The sequence below is a fragment of the Epinephelus lanceolatus genome, chromosome 2, assembly GCF_041903045.1.
Source record: "Epinephelus lanceolatus isolate andai-2023 chromosome 2, ASM4190304v1, whole genome shotgun sequence".
Classification (NCBI taxonomy): Eukaryota; Metazoa; Chordata; class Actinopteri; order Perciformes; family Serranidae; genus Epinephelus; species Epinephelus lanceolatus.
In genome coordinates this window covers 22,513,168-22,525,493 of record NC_135735.1, presented here as the reverse complement: position 1 = coordinate 22,525,493, position 12,326 = coordinate 22,513,168, and the positions used below count along the sequence as shown (strand labels likewise).

The 12,326-nt window shown below is 40.6% G+C and overlaps 1 protein-coding gene across 3 annotated transcripts in view; it reads right to left on the bottom strand.

Annotated features, from left to right (window-relative positions):
* The window catches only part of syt7b (synaptotagmin VIIb), a 158,536-nt gene that overhangs the window by 64,202 nt on the left and 82,008 nt on the right, over window positions 1-12,326 (bottom strand). For all 3 annotated transcript variants that reach the window (XM_033628611.2, XM_078175317.1, XM_078175312.1), the window contains exons 3-4: window positions 3,996-4,075; window positions 1,855-1,995 (exon numbers count right to left, since the gene is read on the bottom strand). In XM_033628611.2, coding sequence (XP_033484502.2) covers window positions 1,855-1,995; window positions 3,996-4,075 — 221 coding nt within the window. The remainder of the gene's footprint in view (window positions 1-1,854; window positions 1,996-3,995; window positions 4,076-12,326) is intronic.

Below are 12,326 nucleotides of genomic sequence, written 5' to 3'. Positions count from 1 at the left end.
CAGACACCATGGCCCACTGGGTGGCGGCTGTTTCTGATGCAACAGGCAAAAACTGTGGTATAAAAAGCAAGAACGTCTGCATGTTTTCACCCACGAGACTGCAGTTTGTTTCCTGTGTGAAACTAATGTAACATTAGATTTATTTTCATGAGGCCGTATCCAGTAGATTGTCTTGTTTTTCTATGTTCGTTATTTTTCATCTACATAATTCAATGTTGAAGAACTACATTCTTATGTTAACATATTTTATTTTGCTCTTACGTTAAATTTGGAACTATTTAACATTGCGCACCTTACGTGCACGTAATGAAAGTTATGATCAAATTTGATCAAAGTGATGTATATAAGATGTGAGATGCCACTATCGTCTATGTTCAGTTGTCCTACATTCTTTTTTGGACATGTATGTGTAGCTGGTGACAACTGTAGCATGACATATGTCACGTGATGTTATACTACATTAGTATCAACCAAACTTATTTTAGGCCAAATCATGATGTTTTTTTGCTAAATGAAACCACAGACTTTTGTTGCCAAACTTGGAAAAATCAACCTTAAAATTAAGTTTTACCTATGACTGACTGTATGCATTTAACGTGGAGAAACTGTATCTTTCCTGTGAAGGAGGAAGTGTATTTTGAAAAGAGGCATTGCTTGTTATAAGTAAAAATTTACGTGCCATCCCGGAGCGTCCAAAACTAAGGCAGGAGGGTATATTGCTCTTCATATTTTGGCGTATAGGTCCACTGATGAAGTGGCAGTATTTGACGAGTAGGAATGAGAACATGCTGAACCTAATACCTTCAAACATAAAGAAATATTTTAACATCAACAACAGTCAACCCTCTATTGAAACCTCTTACAGCTCAGGTAAGTATATATTTAAGTCTGCTACAGTATCCTGCAGAGCAGATTTGATTACTTGGACTTGAGAGGCTTAGGTGTATAAAAGGGAGAAAAGGTTCAGATGAAGCGGCGAGATCTCTATGGTAACATTCCATGGGCTACAGGTGAGAGGGTAAGGGGATCTGATGAGGCTAGCAGGGCTGTAGGGAATGGGGCTATCAAACCTTTCACTTGTACACCCTGTACACTGCTAAAGCAAACTATTCTCCAGATTTGATTTTCTGTGTTTTGAGTTTTTCACTGTAACAACCAAACCAGACCCAAAAAGGAGGGTCTCTAATATAAATGTAATTCTCTCTGTAATCCTCTATCTCATAAACATTAATGATTTAAAGACTATTTTCTGCTTTTAGATGGGATGCATCCATTAATTTCGTATGGCTATTGGCAGACAGAAACGCTGTCTTTCCATCTGAAAGCGATCATTTGGAAAATGGTCGTTAGGGCAGTCCTAGGAATCACAGCAATATTGAGGGATGCTGCTGCACATTTCTATCAGGTGCTGCATGGCCAGCAGTGCATACTAAACACTGCCTCGCTGTCGACATGCCTGAGAGCAAAAACATGAGGATTACCAGGGATGAGGGGAGACTCCTGTTAAAAGACATGTGACCAGACAGCGTTACAAAATGCGGCTCTCTGCCCCCCTTCAGGCTATTAAATGTGACCTTTTCATTGCACAGAGTGATATATTGATCAGCATTTGCCTCTGAGCATTTTTGTGTTATTTGTCAGGTACCTACACTCAAAAAAAGCCACAGGCTACACTTTGTTTAATCTTTAATTTAGTGTGCAAAACACATCTTTACTGTGTTAATAATGCCCAGTTTTTATTACGTCAACTACTTATACAGCTTTGTGGGAGTTCTCCCAGGTGCACACTAGCCCCTGTTCATTACAGCCCTGCCCAGATTGAGGGGTCCCTTACCAGCCATGACTGAGACTCACTTGGGCGTGAGGCGAGGGTCTCCATAGGGAGCGTAAGGAGACATGTTTAAGAGGAACTCCTTGGGCGGGTAGGAGCTCCACCTCTGTTGCACATTGCTGCTGTCATTGTTATTCCAAAAGTCTCTGTCTAGATCACTGTGGCTAGAGAAAGAGAAGGGGACATGTGAGACAGGTAAGAGCAGCAAGCAATCAAAGACAGTTAAAGAGGAACAACATGACAGATGAGGGAAGTGTTGAGAGAAACAAAAAACTCAAAAAGAGTGAAGTTAGAATACTTTCTCATAAATCTAAAGGTCAGAGAACGATTGTTAATAAATAGGAAAAAGTGATAGTGTCAATGCCTATAAAGTTATATTCTAAAACTGGGCACAGTTCTTTAAACTAGATACTAGATGTAACTCATACACTCATCGGCCACTTTATTAGGTACACCTGTTCACGCAAGTAGCTAATCAGCCAGTCACGTGTTGGCAACTCAGTGCATTTAGGCATGTAGACAAGGTCAAGACAACCTGCTGAAGTTCACACTGAGCATCACGATGGGGAGGAAAGGTGATTTAAGTGACTTCAAACGTGGCATGGTTGTTGGTGCCAGACGGGCTGGTCTGAGTATTTCAGAAAGTGCTGATCTACTGGGATTTTTTAATGCACAGCCATCTCTAGGGTTTACAGAGGATGGTTTGGAAAAAAGAAAATATCCAGCGAGTGACAGTTCTCTGGGCGAAAATGTCTTGTTGATGCCAGAGGTCAGAGGAGAATGGCAAGACTGGTTCAAGATGATAGAAAGGCAACAGTAACTCAAATAACCACTCGCTGAATGAACAGCACGTCAAACCTTGAAGCAGATGGCCACACCGGGTGCCACTCCTGTCAGCTAACAATAGGAAAATGAGGCTACAATTTGCACGGGTTCACAAATATTGAACAACAGAAGATTGGATAAATGTTGCCTGGTCTGATGAGTCTCGATTTCTGCTGCAACATTCAGATGGTAGGGTCAGAATTTGGTGTAAACAACATGAAAGCATGGATCCATCCTGCCATGTATCAACGGTTCAGGCTGGTTGTAGTGGTGTAATGGTGTGGTGGATATTTTCTTGGCACACCTTTGGGTCCGAAGAGTATTGTTGCTGTCTTTGTCCATCCCTTTATGACCACAGCGAACCCATCTTTTGATGGCTCAGATCATTTCAAAGTGGTTTCTTGAACATGACAATGAGTTCACTGTACTCCAATGGCCTCCACAGTCACCAGATCTCAGTCCAATAGAGCACCTTTGGGATGTGGTGGAACGGGAGATTCGCATCATGGATGTGCAGCCGACAAATCTGCAGCAACTGTGTGATGCTATCATGTCAATATGGACCAAAATCTCTGAGGAATCTTTCCAGCGCCTTGTTGAATCTATGCCACCAAGAACTAAGGCAGTTCTGAAGGCAAAAGGGGTCCAACCTGGTACTAGCAAGGTGTACCTAATAAGGTGGCCAGTGAGTGTAGTTCCACAGGATAAAAGGGAAGTCTAAGATATGGAAAAGGATCTTTCTCTTTAACAAAAAGCTCTGTCTCAACAATGTTGTCATACACTAGTAACAACAATCAGAGTCTGTCAAAGGCAAAAACAAGCACTTTAATGCACGTAATCGCCCTGAGTAATAATATTGCAGCCTGTTTGGCAGCAGCCAGCCGCAATGCTCCTGCTCAACCTTGGACAAACTTCAAAATTTTGTACCCATTAGTCACAAAACATGGATCCAGGTTGAAAAATAGTTACCCTTTTAAGTTGTAGATAACACTGTTGTGGTGTTCTGTAATAATGTGTGACTACAGCATTTAAATTTCTGTGTTTGTATTTTCCAAACTGATTAAAGGAAATGTCATTTTGAAGTAAAGCTTATTTATTCATAACTTTGATTTATACAAACAGAATATATATATATATAATTCAGCCTCTTTGATAAATGAGAAATATACCCATATAACACTGTCTTGAGGGCATCATTTCATGGTGGACATTTTAGACCGTGTAAGGAAGGAGCTACAAGATTAGCTTTCCAATCAGAAACGGCTGTTAAAATGTGATACTATCACCACATCATAGATCATTTCCATACGCCTCCATCTAAACCCTCCCTGACACCTACTTGATGGCTTTATTTTCCCCTCGACCTCGCACAGAATCTGGAGAGCTGGCAGCCTCCACCCCGGGCTTATTCCTCTTCCCCTGCGAAGAGACAAGAGAGAGACAGAGACGGATCTCAGAGCCGTGTCTTGATCATTGTTTACAAAAGCATTTTTGCAAGTGAAGTGCACATTACAGAGGCTTTAGAGGAGCATCAGGTCCCAAACATGTTGTAAAATATGATAAATGAAGGGAGAGGAGAAATTGGTTTGATGCCAGGACTACAGCCAGCTTCTGAGGATCAAAACGTGACGGGGGACCACTTAACTACAATGAGATGCAAGAACACACTCCTGCGTGCACAAACATCACAAACATCTTCACACACAGAGCCTACTATACAACGCACTATGTAAGCTGTGTGTCAGACACCATATGAAATCAGGTTCATTAAGACACATACATCTACAGAGAAATTTACATACATATTATTATTCAAAAAGAGAAGACTACACATTTATTAGAAGCGAACACTTAGAACCATATCTCATGCAATAAAAATGACTAAAGGTGTATTTATAGTTGTGTGCTAAGGGGTTGGAGCATAGCTACAGAGCCCAAGCACAGACATAGTGGGTACGTTGCTGCAGTTGTTATACTCCACCTCACAAATGTGACCACAAATCAGGGTTACAGCAACTACGGTTATTCAGCTTTAAAGGCCACAGAAACAGTACTTAAGTTTGGGCTGCGTGTGTGTTCTCAAATTTTCCAATCCATGTGGAGATTGTGAAGATTGCAGCTATACTTTATGGGTTTTCAACAAGGCCTATGTCGCTGTGGTGTGGGGGGGTTGTGCAGGGCCTTCCCACTGTGCTAGCAGTGGGGGCTCTTGTGTCATGAGTAAAATTTCCCCACATTTTGTGTCATCAGGGGGACTTTGACTGCCGGACGGGTAGGAAGCTGGTGGCCCCGGGGGTGCCACAACATCTGCACACACTCCACACACCCTGGCGACACAGGCCTGGTTAATAATTGGCAAAGCATTCCTTTAAGTAAGCTGAAGATAGTCTCAGTAGTCTTCTTCCTTTCAGTAACACACATCAAGCAACACAATCTCTGCTGCAGATCTTCTGCTCATCAAACCTTGCTCTCTATCACAGTTAACAAAAGCATGAACATAATTACTGTGGATGGGGCTGTACCGAGTGTCATTGTTTTACATTTGAAGTTTGTGTTGAGGTTTTTGAATGAGGCTTCTGACGACTGCCGTCATATTTCATGATATTACACCCTAAATATTTTTTTTAAATCCTACAATAAAAATCCTCAATTTGAATAAAGTGATTCATTGGATTAAAAAGTTGGTCTGTTTTCATAAAATCAAAGCTCTTTAATGAATAAATGTAATTTATGGAGCTGTTAGATTGCCATTTGGCTGTGCTGTGTTATTTCAGATGTGTGCCTCCCTTTGTGTGCCACAGGCAAACAGGTTTTTGATCAAGTAAAATCTTTTGTTTTTGAAAGGCTGAACGCCAACAAATAAGGCAGAATATTTTGTTAATGATAAAAACATGTTTTAATATGATTACATCTATCTTTTTTAAGATATTTTTTTCTTTTGAACTTTACAACACTCTGGAGTTCACAAGAGTCAGAAACCATCCTACGCAGCCACAACTGGAATATAATTTTACAAATAGTATAATACTAATAACCCTGATCTTTAAATGCAAAAATCTTTATCTGCAAGAAATACTATGTTTAAACAGAATGAATAGACATGAAAAAAAAAAAAAATAAATAAAAAGGGCTTATAACTCTCTGAGCAAAAGGCTCCTAAATACCATTCACCTGAGAAACAAACATCATGTATACAGGGGTATGACTTTCACACAGCATTAAAGCAGGATGTTCAGTTTAATAGTGCTGGCTGTTCTCACAAATTGCTTGTATATTTTCCTGCAAAAAGTAATGCAACCAATGAGCTTACAGGAGTAAACAAGGAAGCAGTCCCCAGTGGTCTTGTGAGCAGGAAGGTTGAGGCGGTGGATGGGTCACAAAAACCTGGACTTTCCCTTGGACTTTCCCCTGGAGTCGCACACTTGGAACTGTGTGAACTTTACTTGCCTATTCTTAACAATCATTATTTAATGTTAATTATGTAACTGTAAATTAGGGATGTGACATAATTCGCGGGGCGCTAATTCGTAGGACATCATACAACCAGTTCTATGAGATCACGTTGTGCAGTGACACTCACATAATATATTAAATAAGTGCACTGTGCTAACGATGGATTGGAAATGTGAAACAACATTTTAGATATCAAACAAAAGCCAGAGACCGTTTGGCATTAAGTTGCTGTGAGCTGTAAACTCACCACCTCTTAGCAGAAGGCAGAAGATAACGTTATCTCAGAGCCTGACCAGGCAAATCCTCTCCTCCTCTGGGGAGCTACCTCTGTGTTTGCAGCTGTCTGTGCTGAAGAGCAAATTGAAAGTGAAGAGCGCTCACTCTGCAGCAAAAACTGGGAACCAAAGTGTTCCCTGAAGTAGCCTACACTGCACACTGACTAGCAAACCAACAAAAAAAAACTTGCTTGACTTAAGGGGCCTCTGACTTATGATTCGAGTCTCCAACTTTCAGGAGGAGCCCTAATGTTTATTCATGGAACTTCAGGCCCAGTTAAATATGCAACTCAATTTTATACAATATACTGTATCTAGTAGGGGCGAGGGTCCTCTGCTCCGTCTCTCTTCCAGCTAAGGGGTCCTTGGCTTGAGAAATGTTGAAGACCCCTGATCTTCAGTAGTGTTGCAGTGTTGACATCAATGGGTGAATTCTGATGCAGAACTATATATCAAAATTCTGTGGGTATCTACAACAGGACTGCCAATATACCCAGGCATCAAGTCTAAATCCATCTTAAGAAAACTGAACTCCTCCACATATGAGATACTTTACTTAAAGCAGACAAGTGTCTATCCAGAGCTCTCTAAGGGAGAAACAGGATCATTTGGAGGGGGGGGGGGGATTCAAAAATATGCATATTTCTATTGTTATATATTATAAAGCTTACTTCACCTCGTCCCTGCACATTTCTACCACTTAATGGATCGTGCTTTCAGCAGAGCAATATACACTAGTTACAGTTATTGACCTTTACATTTTATTGAACTCTGTATTTATTGAACTCTTGAGGATGATAACACTGAGCTCCCTCCAGCTGAGTCACACAGACCCTCTCCTCTTACATAATGTTTTTCCATCCGAACCTCGCAATGTGGACATGAAGAGCACATATGCCGTTAAATGTCGACTAAATAGAAAACACCTCTCTTCATCTCTCAACGTGTTTTTCGAGCGAAGCTTTATCCATGATCAAGGCAACAACATTTTGGACTTGATCCCTTTTGGAGATCTCAGCTACATCACCATCTGTTGCTGTAGATAATTATCATCATCATCTTGACTTGGGTTTGAATCACATATGAAATATTTTGATAAAATATGCAGTACTTCGAAAATGACTCCTCCATGTTAGTTATAGAGACCACATCACATCGTGCTAGACAGACAAATAAAAGGAAGATTCAGAGCTCAGAACTCCAACATACCAGTCAAGGACTTTTCGCCAGTACACAATGTGCCTGGATGAGTTTATGAGTTTTATATAACATTAATTTCAAGTCGTGCAGAAGAGAAACCATTATTGTTTGTACTTCCAGAGAGACCTGCTAGCCTTGGCTATTTCAGGGGTGATGAAGGTGTGTCATGTTTCCCTCCTACACGCTCAACCCGGCTCCTTTTGATTGCACAAGAACCGTCAAATATAGAGGGTACACTAATTCATATTTTCACTCTTTGAAGTGTCACTTTAACTCCTTCCTTTTTCCTCAAAACTGAGATTTTTCAGCAGCACTCTCTGCATCAGCAGCCACTAATAACCAGTTGTGAAAAGCTCAAAGGAGAGAACAGCAGAGGGTATGAAGATGCTAAAATTAAATTGAGGCAATCTGCCATCGAATGTTAATTGCGGAATTAAATGTCACAAGAAGACAAAGAAATAATGTCTTTTTATTGGTGGGTTTTATATTTGGTTTCCATTCTGCTTTCTGTGAAGTCAGAGGGGGCTATTTCACAGTGGTCACTTTAACGGTCCCTTTATTTTCACAAAACAGTGCAATGTGCTCATCCTATTGCTCATGCTTTTTCTTGTATTTTAAAGGGTTTAGCCACTGCATCAGAAACACCAGGGAGACTTTGGTGTGCAGTCACACGGTCTGCAGTATATCTGTTTCACATCACATGTTATAATTGTTTAATACAGGCTATTTTTAGTTTTCACTTCCCCTGACCTGCATGGAAAAAACTGGAGGGACCAGTGCACAGACAGGGAGAATATACTAATTTAAAAGCCCCAGCTGCGCAGTCACCAGGTTCAAACAGAGGACCTCTGCCTTGCAAGTGATGGTGCTAACCTATGCAGCCATGTGGGAGACAACATAAAGTCTCAAAATGAGGACAGTCTGTCATCATGATTTGCTGAGCAGACTGGAATTGTGTTCTTTCAATTATTTATGATAGTTAGAAGAGTCACATAGGAGTGCCTGTCGCTGACTTCAGATTTGCTAATAAAAAATATAAACCCACTCATGATATTATAGCACCTTATAGGCATAAGAGTGAAAACATATTATATTTATAGAACCCTTGACAAGAAACATCACAGAGGTTTTACTAGAACCTCAATTAAAGGCTCTGAGTGGAATCAGGTGCTTTACGTATGGATCATTTTTGATGCAACCTTATTAATGTTTAAAGGCTGTGTGAAGGAACACAGAACAGATGGTTCCAGATGCAGACGAAGAACACTACGAGTTTCTAGTTTCCTCACACCTAAACAGACAAAATAGGTCACCTGTCACTGTTGTCCACAATGACCCATATGATTGTTCCAAATGCAGATCATGCGCATGTCTTCTGAGCTACCACCTCTGTTGTTCAGATTTGGTCAACTTTTAACTAAAAAATATGAGATATTGTGTTAGATTCTGGATATAGTAATATGGTAACAGGTGTCTTTTCCTGATTTTACAGGTTGCATCACAGTAAATTTGTTGTTTTATTTGTTTTCAAAGCCATATATAGACTGGCACCCCAGTGCATTGCTGAACTTCTCTGCCCCTACTCCAACTCTCGACTTCTTAGATCCACAGAACAATGTCTTTTAACTGTCCCACAATCGAGGCTGCTGGGTAAGGGAGATTGTGCCTTTGTGGTTGCTGCTCCAAAGCTTTGGAACAGCCTTCCCCTCTCAGTCAAATGCTCCACCTCCATTGACACTTTTAAGACAAATCTTAAAATGTACATGTTTTCAATGGCCTTTGGTTGTTGGTAGTGGTTTTAATATTTTATGATCTTTTTATGTATGTAATAGTTCTTACTGGTGTTATTCTGTTTTATATCTGTGTACATGTTATATTGCTACATATTTGTGTGCTATTCTTTTAATTTGTACAGCACTTTGGTCAACTGCAGTTGTTTTTAAATGTGCCATATAAGTAAACTTGATTTGATTTGATAGAGATGTAATTTCCTGAACTTACCAGACTGTTCTTGCTGTTGTATTTTTTTGTCCTTACCCTTTCAGTCATTATATACAATCAACCCTACAATATTGTTGTGATCTTTGATTTTCTCCATATCACCCAGTCCTAATACATAATTTGATATGGGTGAGGTAAGGAGCCTATTCCATTTGGATATTCTGAATTTCCCATTAAGACATGTGTGACATATCATTCAGGTTTTAGGAGCATTCTTTGGACATGTATACAGTGCATTGGAAATATGGGTCTCGGTTGGGTTTTGACCACAGTTTGCGACACTGTTTATGGTCGGCCCAGTGCATTGTACACAAATCAACCAGCCAACAGGTTGTGAAAAGCCCACATTTCTAGTCAGAAGAAGAAACACACCTTCTCTTAAACATTAATAAAGACTTGGATATCAACAGGACTTTGGATAATTGCAAATATGATGTTACATTAATCAGCGTATGCATGGCTGTTTGTAAACAGGAATATTAGGGGAATATTCATTGTCATTAGCCACGGATACAGCTTAGTAGGAATATTGTCTTTTTTGAAATAAGAGTAGAAATAAATATTTTCTGCAAGTAAACGCAGTTAATGTCATGCTACTTCTGCTTTGACTACAGGATAGTAATTATTGTCACCACCAGGAGGATGTTGCTTGTCAGGAAAAGATAAAAATACTTGTCTGGGTCCAGACCTTTGGATCTGCCCACTAAACTGAGTTGGAGTTGAGTGTTTCCTCTGACATCATGACATGAAACAGCAGTTTCTTGGTTAAAATAAACAACAACCAATGAGCGCCACGGTGGGACACAATTAGCCAATCAGCACCCTGAGTGGGACTGACGCAAGCTGTTATCAAGTCACGCACCAATGAGGAACAATAACAGACATGGCAAGCCCTATGGACACGATAGAGGCTGTTATCTAAGCTGCTCATATCTGCTCATATCGTCTCAATATTGCCCCACATTGTAGTTTGTTTTTACATTGCATGGCTCCATTCTTAAAAGCCAGTCAAAATAGGTTATGTTGGCATGGCTATGCACCAGTGTGGGCTTAAAATGACGTTAGATTCAGGTGAACATGTTGGTCTCATGACTGAATAGTGAAAATATTTACTGATGTACATTATATAATTTGTTGAGATCAAAATGATGTAACAACAGTCAATGGAAACCAAAATCATCAACCTTTTGAGGGCTGGATTCAAAATCACTAGGTAAGGTAAGGTCTGACAGTCGCTCTGAGGATTTCATCCCAGTACCTAACAGCAGTCAGGGTACTGCTAGCTATGACATGGAGGTCTTTACAACCCTCCAAGGATATGCCTCATCAGAATATCACTGACCCACCACCATAACTGGTCATTCTCGATGATGATACAGACACCTTTGATGTTATAGACTCTTTCATGCCTGTCACATGTGCTCAGTGTGAACCTGCTCTCATCTGTGAAGAGAACAGGGCGCCAGTGGCGGACCTGCCAATTCTGGTGTTCTCTGGTGAATGCCAATCGAGCTGCACGGTGCTGGGCTTGGAGCACAGGTCCCACTGGAGGAGGTCTGGCCTTCATGCCACCCTCATGGAGTCTGTTTCTGACAGTTTGGTCAGAAACACGCACACAAGTAGCCTGCTGGGGGTCATTTTGTAGGACTCTGGCAGTGCTCCTCTTGTTCCTCCTCTCACAAAGGAGCAGATACTGGTCCTTCTGCTGGGTTGATGCCCTTCTACGGCCCTAGCTTTCCTTGTGTAATGGCCGGTCTCCTAGTATCTCCTCTATGCTCTGCGCAACCTGATTGGGCTGAAGGTATTGTCTCGTGCTACCAGTAGTGACAAGGACACTGCACCTGTTGTCACTTTCATTTGCACCAAAGCAAGTGAAACTGATTCACAATCACTTGATCTTCCTAAATGGACAGATTGATATGCCTGAAGTTTAACTGACTTGGTGTTATACAGCGAAGATTAAGTGTTCCCTTAATTTTTTTTGAGCAGTGTAAATTGGTTACTATGGATGCAATGTCAGACTGATGATGGACACAAAGTGTAATTAAAGGTGATAGGCGATAAAAATACAGTAAGTTGTTTTAAGGTTTTCAGTAAGTTACTGATGCTGTGTTTTTTCTGGTAATGAAAGTTTCTTCAGTTCTGTAACTTCCTGCAATTTCCTTCTACTTTGAAAATACTTGCATTCTTGAAAAGGGAAAACAAATGCCTATTGCTGGTGCTGATGTCTATTTGTTACCTGAGTGACTTTCTTATCAGACATTGATAGAGGATTTCTTTGGCTTTCTTTGGTTGAGAGATTTGTTGCTCAATTTCAAACTTGATGATGAATGCTGTATTTGTACCCAATGAAGGATTTGAAGCAGCCTGGAGGCTTTCAGACACAGCACAAAGCTGCATGTTTATCTGAATGCAGCTTTCAGTGTCCCGCAGACAGGTGGCCTCTTTATGAATTCTACTGTCTCTCTCTCTCTCTCTCTCTCTCTCTCTCTCTCTCTCTCTCTCTCTCTCTCTCTCTCTCTCTCTCTAATGCATCCACCATACACTGTATTATTTATCATGTCACATCTCATGTGTCCAGCTCGGCACAAACATTTTCAATAGAGAGAGCAGCTTTGGGGGCCTGACCTCATCTGTACCTTCATTCAGCCACTACTGTAAACACACACATACTGTACAATGCATACACACAAGACAGAATGATATTAGATTCTGGGACTCAGAGAAGGATAGATTTCTAG